Here is a 17891-nt window from a genome sequence, read left to right as displayed (position 1 = left end):
ACGTTTTAATTGAATTTGTGAAGTATTAAGATAGTGTTGTGCATGTGTACAAGTGTTTTCATTGTAAAAAGTATCATTGCTATGTGATATCTCTTATTGTGTATCTACATAATGGTGTATTTATTTTTACTGGAATAATGTATTCTTACACTGTAATATACTTTAATAAATTGTAACAATGATTCCCTTGTACTACTTAGTATTCAAAGTCATTCCTTCTCCAACTGATCACAGCCATTCATTTGAGCTCTTATACTGACCATCATTCAGAAACATTTTGACCGTGACGAAAAAACTGCCAACTTTCCATGTAGTTATTAATTGGTTTTATTAAGTGGGTCATTAGAAGCTCACACTTACGCAAAGACTAGTATAGAGGCATTTCGAGCTCAGCACTAAGAATGTTACGATTTATATTTCTTATTCTAAACAAGAAGTTTTTAAGAACACCAAGAATAAACACTAACTACAAAAAAGGGTTTTTAACGCCCGCTCATATTATACTTTACCTGCGACGAATTCGTCCAGTATGTTGTCCGCTCAATAACAGAAGAAGCCTTGTTCTAATCATCACCAAATTTGGTCAGATTGCCTATGGGAATCTTGGACAAGTTTGATAACCAGCCATATTGCTTTAGTCAGTGAAGGGTTAATGCCCTTTAATTATAGATTTTACCTAAAAATCGGTCTTGTCCGATTAATTATTGTATAATTCTCTGTCCAATCAACACTCAATTTGGCAGAATGTGTATGGGAATGATATTTTGCCAAAATAATAAAATAATTTTTAGACAAGTTTTTTAACCAGCTATATTGCTTCAGTCGCTCAAGGGGAATCGCCCTTTATTATATGAATTACCTAAAATCGGCTTTGTCTAATCAATTACTATATGAAGTTTGAAGTCAGTACCTTAAAAACGTGTGGAATTATGGAGAGAATTAAAGAAAATAATATTTCATAACCAAAGGGCAGCAACTCAAAAATACTTTTCACAAAATAGAGTTTGTTTTGGACAACACTTCTCCAGACACAGTCAATATGAAGATTGAAGCCAATACCTCAAAAACATATGTAAGGTTGTCCGGTTAGCGCAGTGGTTAGCGCACTTGCTTCCCACCAATGCGACCCGGGTTCGATTTTGGCCTGGGCGTATGTGAGTTTGGTCAGTGGTCACCAGGGCTTGGAAAAGTGGGTTTTCTCCAGGTACTTTTGTTTCCCCCACAACACAAGACCACGCTCTCGAGCAATATCTTGCCAACGAGAGTGACTTAGTATAAGCTATCATAGCTTTCTTCACAATCGTTTAAACTAAACATATGAGGTTACTAGTTATGGAAAAAAGTAGACTGCTCCCAATATCCCAGGACGGACAGACATACGGTCGGAACAATGTGTTTACTGTATAGCTCATTCCACCAAATGGCGTGGTAATGAATACTAATTTAGCGCGTGTGACATTTTTGCTAGACATGGGAAAGTCAGAAACATTATTTAAACATATTTTCTACTTTTTATAATATCCGCGAACTTATGTAACGCTTTTGGAACAAATGAGCCCATATTGCAAAATAATCCTGATTTGTCCACAACAACCGAACGGAAATGTCACATGTGAGATTTACTCAGTTTTAAAGACACAAGATACAAAATACTAAATACAAGATACAAAATACAAGATACAAAATACAAGATTCTTTATTAAAGTCGAGTATATGATAACAAGAAACAATAGCTCAATAAGCTATTTTCCGAAAATGAAATATTTGTATACATACACCAAGCATTCATAAAAGAAGCACATATTCCGATGCGGTTTAATATCTCTACACAGTGATTTGAATATTGTAATCCATTCTTGGAAGTTTCATGTAATATAGACTTCAACGAAGAAAATGTTTGTAAAAGGCATTTAGCTATCAGTAGTTTACGTTACGTCGGTCCATAAGTTGCAAGAGGCAATGTGCATATTGCAAAGCCCAGGTAATACTACCTATATAAATATAAAGGTTTGTGGAGAAAGCCAAAGGCTTAAAGGTATCCATTTCCTTCTTTGACTGGTATTGCCATCTATACATTAAACATGAGTCTTATATACACTGACAAAAGTTTGAAAAGAAAACGAGTCACTGAAACAAAATAACACTTAACAATACAAACGTGTTATTGCGTAATCCATGTTTTTAAACAGCCATGGTCCATGTTTATTAACGGCCAGAAAACAACAACAACAACAACAACAATAATAATTTTATATTTAGAAAATAATCAGCAAGATTCACTACCAATACTCAGATAGGAAAATTAAAATGAAATGATGATTTACAGTTTTGCCAGAACTCCAAGTTGGGGCAGTTCTTAAGTACAACATGTTTATGTGCATAGTCTCAAGTCTGAGCTCAAGCGCAAGACGCAAAATTTCATTTTTATTGTAAATTTTCTTCATGGCGAGTGTTGATGTGAAACTTGAATCGTAAATCTCGTAACCATAGTTCTTTGCGAAAAAGTCATGTAAATGAATTTTCTTCAGATTTTAAATATTTCATTTTCGGAGTCTGAGACTGTCTTTAGACTCTTCGTAAACCAAGGTGATATTACATGTACTTAAAGCTAGGTAGTTTAAGTTGATATTTTGTATTTTCAACATATTAAAGTTATAGCGTAAAACAAAGAGCTCTTTATGTTATTAACATCAACATCATTTAACTAGTTATTAAAGAGAGAAAAGAAACCGTGTTGTTTATAAACAACACGTATTTATCCAAGTCTTTAACCCAAGATGGAAACATATTAAATTTACGTTTGGAATCTATACTTGAAATCAATATATAAATATATAGCATGAGTATTTTTCTTCATTCCAATCCATTAAAATCCCAATCACTTAACAAAATAAACACATTTACAACAAAAACAATTACAAAAATACTTGTCTTATGAGGTATTTAGTGTATGCAATTTTCTTCAAGAGTTATCTCCACTTCAGTAGCGAGAGAGATTTTCATCTGATTTTATAAAACTCGTACAGGTATAAACGATGGAAAAGTCGGTAATGCGGTAATAATCTGAAAGATACATAAAGAACTTGAATGAAAAATTTCTAACACGAGCAAAATCAGCCGTTTAAATTTTGCGATTCTTTCGCCTTTGCCAAAACTTGGCGCACACTGCAACCAATAGCAATTAACCAGAATGCAAAGAATATCCAGTCCATGGTCACCATAGCAAAAGCAAAGGTCAAGGTCGGCTTATGGCAGTCGTCAGAGCAGCCCGTCGTAACGTTTCCAGCACAGGGAGTAAATCCGTCCTCGTTTACCTTGCCGTAGGTTGGGTAGATCCATACAGACCCTAAAGAAAGAAACGTTTACAATATTAGTGATACCAAATCCAAGCGTTTGTAACCATGGCAAAAGCTAATGTGAAGGTCAGGTTAGGATAGGCATCAGTTAATTAAGCATGTTGTCAAGCTACATTTTGTTAAGCTATCTTTATACATTGCTATTAGTCTAAATACGCTGGGTTGACTCGTATGACCCTAAATGGGTGATAATAACATTTTGTTCGTACAAGTAATATATTGATGGGACATAAGCCATCACCTAACTTGACCTAGATTACAAAGAGACACACATTCGAACAAAGTGTCATAAAAACATGCAGACAATCTTATCTCGTAAATGATTAGTTGTTGAGCATTTAGACCGGTTGTCCTATTTTTTGACGCTAACATGACCCATAATCGAACTTAATCTTAAGCCATAACGTTACACATGCTAACATTACTCTTAGTCGAACTTGACCTTAAGCGAAAGAGACACACACGCTAACATGACCGAACTTGAACTTAAGCGACAGTCACACATTCTAACATGACCCATAGTCGAACATGGCCGTAAGCGCATAGTGATATACACGCTCACTTGATCCCGAAGTCGAACAGGACCTTAAGTATAACAGATACACTTAATATCACTACCCCAAAGTCAAGCTTAACCGTGAGTGTGTAGAGGCACAAACGCTAACATGAATTGCGCTAGTTACTTACTCTTTATTCCAAAATGACCCATTTATTGAACTTGGCAAGATTTATCATAATTTGACCTAGTTACCTACTTTTTTACCCGACATGCCAATAATCAACTTTGACCAGATTATATTGAAACAAACGCTCCGAGCAAGAGACCATACTGAACGGGTTTATTAACATGGTAACTTTCTTTTTGACCCGACAAGACCCACCCTCGAACACTCTGGTATCTTGAGTGTTAGCAAAGGTATTGAACGTTTGACCAAATTTATAAAGATAATTCTTATCTAAGTTTTATAAATATTAGGAGGAAATGTCACATCAAGCTATTATTAGGATTTTCTGAATATTTCGCCTGGTGACCTACTTTGGAGCGGGTTTGACCCATAAGCAGTCTTGCCTTGAGCATTGTTTAAAGACCGGCACATTGTAGCCAAATTTCATGAAAAATAGGTGGGAGACGTGACTGCTTGCATTTTAATAAACATATTGGTGACGTCTAACGACACGGGCGGCGAAAAACAACCCTGTACTTTAAATAATCTGACCTACACAGAAACAAATTATACATACCACAAATGAGCCATGCAAGATTAAACACCAGCGCAATCGCCCCACAGATGCTTCGCGCCACATGTGCGCAACCTCCGGTCTCCGTCTCCTCCTTCCCCTCTTCTCCATTCGGTTTGCGCACCGCGCCGCTAAAGAAGATGGGGGCGACCCCGCTCACGATCAGCCAGATGGGGATAAGTCTCTCCAACGGACAGTCGTCTATGTGGACCGCTCCTGTAAAATACCAATCGGAAAAAAATGTTATTTCATGAATACATTCAGAACACCTCGGCAATCTCCGCCACCCGCCGAGCCTCGGATGTATGCCGGTGTTTGTAAAAGTAGTTCGCAAAATGAATGGTAGTGATATTAATTGAAGTTTAAACGTGTTTTATTACTAAGGTGCTCCTATTGACATGATTGGACATACGTATTGCATATGATACTTAATGGTCTCATTAGGGTCGAGGTGTGGCTTTATTGTTATTGCTTAATTCATAAAAGTTTGCCTTAATTCACGAATATAAAGGAGCAGGTGAACTTAATTTCGAGGAAAAATAAGTGCCTTTCAAAATGTCCTTTTTTTCTAAAAAAACATATTGAGCACAAAATGCGTATTTTTTTCAACCGTTTAGACGGTTCCATTTTTGGTTGCTAAGTATGACGTATTTTAGGTCCTGAAAGTCGAAAAAGATGTCTTGATAGAAAAATAGAAGGAATTGCGAACCGACGGTAAAGACACTTTTTTGTCTTTCTAGACGTATGCAACAAAATTGTAGCGAATTAAAAGTTATAATATTGTGGATTCTGTGCAAGGAATATTTGTTCACATAATTAGAGTAGATATTTTAAAATGTACATTTTTTTCCTCGAGTCTGAACGCACCTTGCTGCTCCATTATATTGATCTAATAAATAGTACGATTCGTAAATGTAAATACAGGAACCCCGTGTATGCTAAACAGCAAATGTATCACGACGCTCCGCCGAGTAGTGCTGTTGAAGACAAGATATCTTTTAGGATCAATTCAGAAATCAATATTATCATTTTCCACCGTCAGAGTACCATTAAGACTAGAAGACAGTTATACCTGTTAGTATCCAATACCGAAGGCCATCAGGTCATGTGGTTGCGGACATTTCTACTTTAAGATATCGGATCGGACGTGATGCCAGTTATAACCTAAGGCTTAAAACACGCTTCTAACAAAGTTAATGGAGGAGCACAAACGCATGCTACATGTCAAATACGTGTGCGTAGGTTGTTAGCACAGGGGTTAGTGCTCTCTCTTCTCACCAAGACATCCCGGGTTCGACCCCTGGCCTGGGCATACGTGAGTTTGGTTGGTGGTAACCATGCCGGATACGTGGGTTTTCTCGAGGCATACCGTCTCCCCCACAACAAGACTATACACAAGCGCAACAAAGCGGCAACCAGAGTGATCAGGAGAGGAATAACTCTCCCACAATCGTTGTAAAATAGATATAAAATAATATGTGTCTTCAAATTAAATCGGAATTTAGAGAAAACAAAACAAAACGAAAAAAACTCATTGTTTTGATCACTCATAGATTGGATAATTTAAAATGAATAAACCTCAGTGCCGTTTCTAGTACTGGCTTTAAAGAGGACCAAAACATCCATAAACTATGTAAGAGTCACAAGCGGTAAACTCTCTATCCGCCCATGAGAGTGTATGGCATTCGAAAGCCAACACAGCTTGACATCTAAAGTGCACTTAATGACAAATCTGTGTCAGTAACTTATTCAATGACAATCGGCAAGTGGACAGCAGTCAACACCATCAAGATACGACTTATATATGAACGTTTTTTGTTGTTTTTTTGTTAAGTTTAAACTCTTGTTTTCTCTTACAAGTTTATGTTCCATATAACAGGAATGATCTAAGCTCACTATAAAGAGGATAAATGTTTGTTTGAGTGTTAGATCGTAATTCATTATATGCTTTCATGTGGTTTATCGAGATACACCAGTGAAATAAAATTGATATTTCACTGTTTCAAACAGTGAAATATTGCACTGTTTCAAACAGTGAAAATATCAATTTGATATTTTCCACTGTTTTGAAATTTAAGCCCGCTCTCGGTTCCACACAAACGTCAGCGCGCACAGGGGTAGGACACAACGTATGACGTTACGTGTGCATTCAAATTTGAGCGCTTTTTTAAAAAGAGTATTTAATGACTTTGAGGCATAAAATAAAAATTGTTTGTTTCAGTGTAAGATAGCAATATATTTCACCTATTGAACACCAAAAGTAAATATTTCAATCGTGGCTACGCCACTCGCGAAATATAAAATTAATTATATCACTCGGTGAAATATATTATTTGTCATCGTATAATTTGCGTAATATTTTCATTTTGAAGAGGTTTAAGACTTGCAAACAAAGTTACTTTTAAGACAATCACAATGAACTTTTCGGTTTTGTGAAATCAAATTTTAGGCTAAATGAAACTTATGCTTGAACTTGGTCGAGACATTGGGTGTGTATCTGTGTTCCTGTCTTGTATCTAGGTCATATGACTTCATTATTTTTATTTTATTGATTATTTTTTATTGATTTTTTTTATATATATCATCATTCGAAATAAATGCATTATCAAATGACTTTTTCAGGGACATTCTTGTTTATTCAGTTTGTACAACACATAAACAAACCGACCAAAGCAATGTTTATACCTACATACTTCATATAAATGTGTTTGTACTTTCTAAGTAAAACATCATTTGGGCTATTTATAATCGTTAGAACTTAACATGTATGGTGTTATACTATGTTTGGGACCCAGAATGCATGACCTTGTTTCAATATTCTACATGATAATTTCCACAACAAGGAAGAACTAAAACACTTATTCAAACGGCGCGTTTCAGATCTCAATGACTTTCAAGTTACAGCGTTCTTTTTAAATAGGGGATTCCAAAACATATTGAAATTACAAGGAAACAGTTGAAGCTTCAAAGCCGTTCAACGACAGACACTTGAAAATAAGTAATGGTAAATCTCTGCTTTAAAACAGAAGCTGATTTCCACTCATTATAACATAAACGACACTGAGGAAAACACACCGACATCAAAAATGACACTATTTGTTTATTTCATTTTTGTCTTTCTGTGTCCAGTTGCTTACGCTGACCAACCAGATGATAAGTTTTCATACGAGTCCAAACTTTTGGAGAAAGTGATCCGTATGGAGATAAAGATGTCGCAGCTGGAACAGGTGCTGGTGCAGACCGGAAACAAGTTCGAGAACCTCTTGATGAACGTCACGGTGACCTTGGAGAACAAAACGGCCGAACTGGACGTCTTGAAAGGTAAGGCGAATTTGTTTCATTATGTAAATCGTTACTCAGACCAGCCAATCCGATTGATTAAAATATAAAAAAAAGAAAATTCTCTTTTTCTTCAGAGCAAAATAAAAACCGTCAACAATTTTGTGCCCGCCAACGCTGAAAATCAGTCAAAATACAATATTTTTACTCAATTATTGATACTGGTGAAATTATAGACACACTTCATGCAATGGATGTAAAGTCATATACATCTGTATAGTAAACGGTTGATGTGATAAGAGAAAGCAAGACACATTTTTATTATGATGGTTTGAAAAAGCAGAACTCGGAAATTCTAATTTGGAGAAAAAATATTTTAAAACAATAAATATACGTGCTATTATATGATGACGGTAAAGTTGGAAGGTAGTTGGTAGTTGGTAGTTGGTAGTTGGGGATTCGAATAATCAACTACTTACCAGTTGCCAATTGGGGATTCGAATATTCAACTACCTGCTAGTTGCCACTTGGGGATTCGACAAACACTGTTTTAATTCACTTTTATTGGTATATTCGCCAGTCGGATATTCGACCATTTCCAGTCGATTATTCGCGAATGTTCAACTGCAAACCAGTCAGTAGTTGGGGATTCAGATTATGTCTTTATGTATGGTTTTAAAAGTCACATATGGGAAAATTAATCGCCAAATGTTTCTTTATGCATGAACACATATGTTTCTTTGCGACAAACACTGTTTTAATTTACTTTAATTCGTATATTCGCCAGTCGGATATTCGACCATTTCCAGTCGATTATTCGCGAATGTTCAACTGCAAACCAGTCAGTAGCTGGGGATTCAGATTATGTCTATATGTATGCTTTTAAAGGTCACATATGGGAAAACTAATCGCCAAATGTTTCTGTATGCATGTACACATATGTATCTTTGCGATACACTATTTTAATTTACTTTTATTCGTATATTCGCCAGTCGGATATTCGACCATTTCCAGTCGATTATTCTGGAATGTTTAACTGCAAACCAGTCAGTGGTTGGTGATTCAGAGTATGTCTATATATATGGTTTTGAATGTCACATATGGGAAAATTAATCGCCAAATGTTTCTTTATGCGTGTTCACATATGTATCTTTGCGACAAACACTGTTTTAATTTACTTTTATTCGTATATTCGCCAGTCGGATATTCGACCATTTTCAGTCGATTATTCGCGAATGTTCAACTGCAAACCAGTCAGTAGTTGGGGATTCAGATTATGTCTATATACATGTATATGGTTTTAAAGGTCACATATGGGAAAATTAATCGCCAAATGTTTCTTTATGCATGTACAAATATGTATCTTTGCGACAAACACTGTTTTAATGTACTTTTATTCGTATATTCGCCAGTCGGATATTCGACCATTTCCAGTCGATTATTCGCGAATATTCAACTGCAAACCAGAAATGTCCGCAGATAGAGGGGACAACAAGTGTTATTTTTTTACCAGATTACTTTTCGAGATGATGATAACTTAATTTGAAGGTTTTAATTGGGATAGAGCATTAGAACATTAAGCCTACGTGCTCTATCGAGTTCGAGATCTCGTGGGCTACGGTAATATATTTTTGAAAACGCCGTTAGCTTATGAATGAAACATTTGTATTTACATTCAGATCATATAGACCTGCCCCTCGTAGCGTTCCATGCCTACTACCCAGTGGATTCAAGCCTGGACACAAACCAAATCCTCATACTAAGCAATGTCACAATGAACGAAGGGGATGGATACGATAACGTCATCGGCACGTTCAGGGCACCTGTCGCGGGACTCTACTACTTCGCTGCGCACGTTTGCAACTACGCAACGCGTGGGTTCTACTATGAAATCGTGAAGGATCACGCAATGATTGCCAAGAGTGTGAAATATAACAACGCGGCTAACGATTGTGGCTCTGTCAATGTCATCACCAAAATGGAAAAGGACGAACGAGTATGGATCAGGTGTACTAGTGGCAACACCTCCCCACAATTGTATTCCAGTACCAGTTTCAGTGCCAGTTATGGCAAAACGTCGTTCCTGGGCATTCTGATGCACAAATAACCATTGCAATGCTGTCACCAGTGCACCAGACAATTGTAACCACGCCCCCAGGTCCAGGATATAGCGGGGACTTCTTTGACTGTCGGTCCAGCCAAGCCCATGGGCGAACTGCTGGTAAAATCCCCGCCAAATGCCCCTCACCCCAGGGACCCTAGTTAAGGCCCATTTTCCACTATTTTTGGCGCGAAGAAAAATCCACCGCATTCATGCGGCACTGCGGGGCCACCTGGAAAGTAGAAACACGGCCCCCCCCCGCCTATACCCGGTATACCTTCGGACCTGGGGGGTCGTGGTTACAATTGACTGGTGCATAATGGTTGATTTTTACACATGTTATGTACGTGATTGCATGTTGTTATTTGTAGGTAGCGTTTAATATTTAAACTGCACTGAATACTCCAATCGGACCACCTCGGCCATTATCCAGCATACTCTCGAAGCTTGCCGAAGATGGCCGAGTTGTCACGATTGTGTATACACATTTCCAGTAAAATGTAGTTGAGTATTTTCCACATTTTTAGGGAGAGTCCCGTTGAGGGCGGTTTGACAACCTTTTAGACATTACTTATTGCCATGCAAGACTTATAGCATTATGGATTCCATGTACACTGGATGAATGTGATGCAAGTCCATGTCTCCCATATTGTTATATCCAGTCTTATGAGCGATGCTCTTTGCTTCTAATTGAATGCATACATTTTATGAATTTTGTGCAATTATTTTAAGTTTGTTTTTTAACATATTTGTGCAGTTGTATTTAAATTCAAATCATATGTAATCTCTTTATTCTGAATAAAACTAAGTTGTAATGCTTGTTTTAATGAAGCTATCACACAGAGCTTTCTTTTACGATTGAATATTTCGTTACCGATTTAAAGATACCCGCCTATGATTTGTAAAAATGCACTTTTTGTATGACGAAATAAAGTGTGGCAAAATCATAAGGAGTATAGAAGTTGGAAGGCTTCTGGAAATGTTGCTTTTTGCTCAAATAGTGTCATAGAAGTTTGGCGTTAACAACGAAATTAGTCTCCTAGTTACGGCTTCATTGTTATGTGAATGGTTGATTGACATTATCACGTGATGTTAATGATGTATTGGTGAGAGGTCAAAATATCCACAACTTTGTTAAAGTGCTGGTGACCTTGTGGTCTAAGCGTCTGTTACCTATTTTTTCATTACTTTACCGGAGTGGATTCACACCCCACTTAAATCTAAATACTGTTTATACTTATTGTGATTTTTTGTCTGCAATGTCGATACCATGGAGTAAAATAAGGATACATAAGTGTTTTAGATGAATTACCGGGCTAACCAATTTTTGGTCCAAAAATATGAGCGAGTACCTCTAAAAGTGTTCAAAGGGTCATATTTGTGTCACTTAAGGATTAATTGCATTTTTTCTTGAGTTTATGCTGCATGAATGCAGTAGGGTAGGCGAGCAAAAGTTCCATGAAGTAAGCTAGCGCTTCTTGCTCACTCGCTCACTTGCCCTACTGCGTTCATATAGCATAAACGCAAGAAAAAATGCTATCAATACTTAAATTAATTTTTACGAAAAATATTCCGTGCCATTAAAAATTAGCAGTATCTCCTGCGACTGAATATTTGTTCTTAAAGAAGTGTGACTGACAACATACGTTTGTATAAAAGAATAGCTGAATTTTGTAACGTCGTATATCGTTGTTTAAATGACGTCGTGCTAATCAAATCGAGGCGTAATAAAATTATTAAAGTTAACAACAACGTCATAATCCCTTGCGTGTTATACAATATAAAGTTTTATTTAAACAAAGGACTAGGCGAATGTAAATATGATATTATTTGAATGTAGCGTTACGTAACTCAGCGTGTGACATAACTTCAATGATGATGATGATGATGATGATGATGATGATGATGATGATGATGATGATGATGATGATGATTGTGGTTGTGGGGATAATGATGGTGGTGGTGGTTGTGATTGTGGTGATGGTGATGGTGGTGGTTGTGATGATGTTGTTGATTATGATGATGATTAAGATTAGGGCGTAGCATATAACTGTCATTTTGAAAAACAATACGGGAAAAGTAAACAGGCAAATTGGTCAAATTTAAGGTAATGTTTTAAAGTTTAGCCAAAATTGAAAGTTGAAAATAAATAATTACTCCCCTTGGAGTGTTCACATCTACATTGTCTTGGTTACAAATGACTAGTGCATAGAAATTCAATCGATGAAAGAAAGACGTCCATGATGACCCTATATCAGTCATCTGAGTCCTCTTGTTCAAGTGCCGAAAACTAATGTTGTGTTGATTTTTTTGGAAACAATAAGGTATTCAAAAGTTTTCCTTTCGTTGCTCTGGTGACCAGAGATATACGATGATGTCCTAGACGTGAATAAATTTCACAATCGCACAATTACCAGTGGTTCACGACATTGAAATAATTATTAGCTCATCTGAGCACAAAGAGCACTTGTGGAGCTGTGAGGATTGTTGGATTTCTGTTGTTTGTTCGTCGTTAACAATTGATTTTTCTAGAAACGTTTGAAATAACGTTGGAAGTGCGCATTGTCACGGGTACATGCCCGTCAGTCTGACAAAAAGTCGAGAATATATGTTACGTCATACGACGATTCAATTTTCTGATTGTCCCAAATGACGGTGCGTTGTTGTAACATATATTCCCGCCCTTAGTTGGGCCAAACGTCATTTCAAACGTTTTCGCAGAAAGATCAATTGGTTTGGTTCACATTTAAACCGATCTTACTAAATCTTTGTCAGAATTTACGTCTCAAAAAGTCTAGTTCAAAGCTTGGTTAAGTGGACACAAAAAACTAAGTCCGATCTTGATGAAACTTTATCAACCACTAGTGTACTAGTATGTGTTTTAATTGTTTTTTATGCGGCGAAAGTGTGCCTTTTTGCCACATAAGAAAGTCCTGTTTATGCGTTGAAAATCACTGCATAAACGAGGTTGATTTCGTTTATGCGGCGATGTTGTTATGCGGCGTTACAGCGCACACAAAGTTCGTTCTATGAAATACATGACCATGATTATTCTAAAAAAATCATCATTAGATACCGATTTCTCGAAACTACTTAAGTCTGCTGTTACACGATTAAGCTAATCTCAGTATTTTTGTTCTTCTTTATTTTGTGAAATATTTGCCTCGACTATATATTGAAAAAAGCTGTCTGATTATCACGAACAGGTAAGTTTTAATTATCAAAGTCAGGTTTAAGTAAGTGTATTGTACACAACCACTGTGTATAGATCTAAATCTAATTGCCTAATTTTCTTATCAGATCTCCGATCTTTATATCCTGCTGTGCGGTTTTGGAGGTTTTATTATAGAAATGAACCCTAAATGGTTCTGAGCCAATAAGCAAATATACAGGAAATTGGCACCTACTGTGACATCAGTGCAATAAGCAGGAGATGCACAGCAGGGGATAGCGGCACATTGCATTATATTATATCATTCAGCGTGTTCCCATACATTAAAAATGCTATATACCATAAAAAGTAGCTTTTTCAGAGTGTGTTTTAAAACGAACATATCTAGTTACGCACATAGAGAAACTATAATGGCAATATTATTTTCAAGACAGTTATAAGTCCACAGATGCCATTTTTAAGAAGCAAGTTAAGAATAATTTAAAATACTTGTGTACAATTTTAACTTCTTTTATTTCAAAATATATGCTTTAAAATGGTGCTTTTAAGAAACTTTTTCCATACTTTTATAATATAATGTACATTAAGCGTATCATCTTCTACATGTGGAAAACAGAAATACGGAATTTAAGAAAGTAACAGTTTTAACTCAAGTGTAGTAATAAATGGCTTAAACAGCTGTTTCCCAAGGCAGACCACTAGCCATCCAGACGGGGGGGGGGGGTCACCCAGAACGCCCCCCCCTTTCTTAAATCGTCCAAGTTTACGTTTTATATTTTGGTATAGGATATATTTTCGTAATAAAATACGCCCAAAATGCAACTTTCGTACTCAAAAGTGTTAATCTCCATCCTCTCCCCCACTACCAAAAATTTAAACCAAATAAATATTGGTTCCGACGGAAAGGCGCAAGTCAAAAGGTAACGCCGCTCATTTACGCCGCCTATAAACCCAATTTCTTGATCCGCACCTGGTTTTTACTAATTTAGAAATAAAAGAATTATGCATTAATTTATCCCAATTTAACTACAAAAATCCTATTGATATTTTCTCATGACTTCTTTTAACCTTTTGACCCCCAGTTTGATAAAAAAAAACAATTGCATTTATCGCAAGAACAAACGTGCCATAAAACCGAAAGTTAAATCTTAATTTAGGGCGCAAAACATCACTTTAAAAATTGAATACCACGTGACTTTATTTTTTTTTCAATTGACAGCATAATCATATCAATTTGAAGAAAGTATGGTAATAAGAAAATTATACGGCCATGCTTATTGCATAGTTGGGTTACGTATATTTCCTTAATTATATCATTATTACTGTTATTTGTAATAAATTGTCATTGATTTTTCAAGTGTACCCATTTGTAAGAAATAACGTTATTTTAAATAATCAAAACATTCTCCGAAACCTTTTTTCTGAGCTTTTATGAATCGGGTCCTACTGTTCGGAAACTAAGGTATGAAAACCATAGCCTACGATTTTGGGGACAAGTTATTAAATACCCATCGAGTGTGTCCAAATGTTTGTAATAACAGTATAAGCTAGTTATTTGTATCTTGATGTGTCTTTTTTCTTTAGTCAGTTTATTTCAATTGTTTGTTCATGAAGGTCGTTTTTTTATTAAACCTATTTGATTTACAAAATAATGTTGGCTGATCCATTTTAATCACGTGACTCTCCATGATACAACATCGAAAAATTACAAACTGACGTCGCGTTTCCATGCGTCATCAACAACGTTAGAAAATAAGTTACGTTTCTCCAAAGAAAAAGAAAATTGGTTAAAGGTAACAACTGGTAAAATGACCATATTCGGTGTACGAGGACAAACAATGTGGTAAAATGTAAACAATAAAAAGTAGATCCAGCATTTTCAGCCATTCAGCTTCAAAATCTATATATATATGGAAGGTAGCCAATGTTCTGAAATGCTATAACCATGCTTTGATTACTGGCACGTACTTATTAAACGGAATAAGGCATGTAACAATGAGTAGACATTTCCGAATCGAAATAATTTGCCCTATATGATGAATGGTCGCCATCTTTAGGCCTGACGCTATGCTCACTCCGCCCATTTCAGTGTGTGTATACCACGTGACAAATTGCGTCATAAATGCTACGTCGGAAGGCGAACGAAGACCAAGGGCAGTAATGTCAGGTGCGTCCACGCTTCCCGGTTCATTGTTTTGAGTGATAAACGTTCTCGATTCGGTGAGAATTACCACTGTTTTCTATATGTTTCAACGATAATTTTTAGAAACGACCATGTGCACCGAATGAAGAGCAATTGCTCGTTTACGAAGACGCTTGTTTTAGATCAAAATAATGTCTGTATTAAAATATCTCGTAAAAACAATGCACGTTCTTACTAGGCTTCCCGACTCACTCAATGCATTTTTGCTTCAAAACAACTATTTAATACCGTTCTTTTGCGTACAAACCAAACCCGATGCTTTGTTTTTGACATTAACAGTATTGCTTTTGTTTTCCGAATGCAGAAAGCCAATTTTAGAGTTATATCGGCTCAGTTACGAAAATGCTTGCTGGTTCATTATGTACATTTTTAGAACCTAGGTTCATCCCAAATCTGGAAGATCTATGTCACACTGTATTTATCCGAATTTTTCTTCGAATGAAGACTTTAAACAAAGATAACTTTCCACCGCCTTCGGTCCTTTACCAGTGTTTGATTGAGAGTTTAGTTTCTTAAAACACTTCGACAAAACGTTTCACAATACGGCCTTCTGATGGAAACAGGTTTGTCGAAGTGTTTGTTGAATCTAATCACCTTATCCGGTAACTCCGGTAAAACAACGAAGGCGGGACTCCTTAGGTGGCATAGATTGCCCTTTGTTTCATTTAAAATGGTGTAGTGATTGAAAAGTTATCTTCGATTTAAGTCTTCATTTTCAGCAAAAAGTTGCCTTCCGACGTAGCATATATGACGTAATTTATCACGAGGTATACACACACATTGCCTGTACAAAATTACACTTCGTAGACGTCCTTTAGAACATATACATGAATTTTAAAAAAATCGACGCCTTTTATTCGTTATTTTAATGTGCCATAGATCTTTAAGATATGGGATGAACCTAGGTTCTAAAAATGTACAGAATGAACCAGCAAGCATTTTCGTAAATGATCCGATTTAACTCATCGTAAATGAGCCGATTTAACTCCAAAATTGGCTTTACGCATTCGGAAAACAATAGCAATACTGTTATTGACCAAAACAAAGCTTCGGGTGGGGTTTATTCGCAAGAGAACGGTATTAAATAGTTGTTTTGAAGCAAAAAATGCATAGAGTGAGTCGGAAAGCCTTGTAAGAACGTGCATTGTTTTCACGAAATATTTTAATACAGACATTATTTTGATCTCACACAAGCGTCTTCGTAAACGAGCAATTGCTCTTCATTCGGTGCACATGGTCGTTTCTAAAAATTATCGTTGAAACATATAGAAAACAGTGGTAATTCTCACCGAATCGAGAACGTTTATCACTCAAAACAATGAACCGGGAAGCGTGGACGCACCTGACATTACTGCCCTTGGTCTTCGTTCGCCTTCCGACGTAGCATTTATGACGCAATTTGTCACGTGGTATACACACACTGAAATGGGCGGAGTGAGCATAGCGTCAGGCCTAAAGATGGCGACCATTCATCATATAGGGCAAATTATTTCGATTCGGAAATGTCTACTCATTGTTACATGCCTTATTCCGTTTAATAAGTACGTGCCAGTAATCAAAGCATGGTTATAGCATTTCAGAACATTGGCTACCTTCCATATATATATAGATTTTGAAGCTGAATGGCTGAAAATGCTGGATCTACTTTTTATTGTTTACATTTTACCACATTGTTTGTCCTCGTACACCGAATATGGTCATTTTACCAGTTGTTACCTTTAACCAATTTTCTTTTTCTTTGGAGAAACGTAACTTATTTTCTAACGTTGTTGATGACGCATGGAAACGCGACGTCAGTTTGTAATTTTTCGATGTTGTATCATGGAGAGTCACGTGATTAAAATGGATCAGCCAACATTATTTTGTAAATCAAATAGGTTTAATAAAAAAACGACCTTCATGAACAAACAATTGAAATAAACTGACTAAAGAAAAAAGACACATCAAGATACAAATAACTAGCTTATACTGTTATTACAAACATTTGGACACACTCGATGGGTATTTAATAACTTGTCCCCAAAATCGTAGGCTATGGTTTTCATACCTTAGTTTCCGAACAGTAGGACCCGATTCATAAAAGCTCAGAAAAAAGGTTTCGGAGAATGTTTTGATTATTTAAAATAACGTTATTTCTTACAAATGGGTACACTTGAAAAATCAATGACAATTTATTACAAATAACAGTAATAATGATATAATTAAGGAAATATACGTAACCCAACTATGCAATAAGCATGGCCGTATAATTTTCTTATTACCATACTTTCTTCAAATTGATATGATTATGCTGTCAATTGAAAAAAAAATAAAGTCACGTGGTATTCAATTTTTAAAGTGATGTTTTGCGCCCTAAATTAAGATTTAACTTTCGGTTTTATGGCACGTTTGTTCTTGCGATAAATGCAATTGTTTTTTTTTATCAAACTGGGGGTCAAAAGGTTAAAAGAAGTCATGAGAAAATATCAATAGGATTTTTGTAGTTAAATTGGGATAAATTAATGCATAATTCTTTTATTTCTAAATTAGTAAAAACCAGGT

At 36.1% G+C, this 17891-nt stretch overlaps 2 protein-coding genes across 2 annotated transcripts in view; both read left to right on the top strand.

Moving 5' to 3' along the window:
- Window positions 1–17891, top strand: part of LOC128211833 (helicase POLQ-like) — a 386931-nt gene that overhangs the window by 201130 nt on the left and 167910 nt on the right. The gene's annotated exons all lie outside the window — the stretch shown is intronic.
- LOC128211836 (complement C1q and tumor necrosis factor-related protein 9B-like) lies at window positions 7611–10790 on the top strand. Its single transcript, XM_052916925.1, has 2 exons — window positions 7611–7916; window positions 9554–10790. Exons 1-2 carry the CDS (start codon window positions 7682–7684, stop codon window positions 9979–9981), a joined length of 663 nt encoding a protein of 220 aa, XP_052772885.1. The 5' UTR covers window positions 7611–7681; the 3' UTR covers window positions 9982–10790.

This window comes from Mya arenaria, chromosome 12, assembly GCF_026914265.1.
Source record: "Mya arenaria isolate MELC-2E11 chromosome 12, ASM2691426v1".
Classification (NCBI taxonomy): Eukaryota; Metazoa; Mollusca; class Bivalvia; order Myida; family Myidae; genus Mya; species Mya arenaria.
This window is presented reverse-complemented; position numbering and strand designations above follow the sequence as displayed.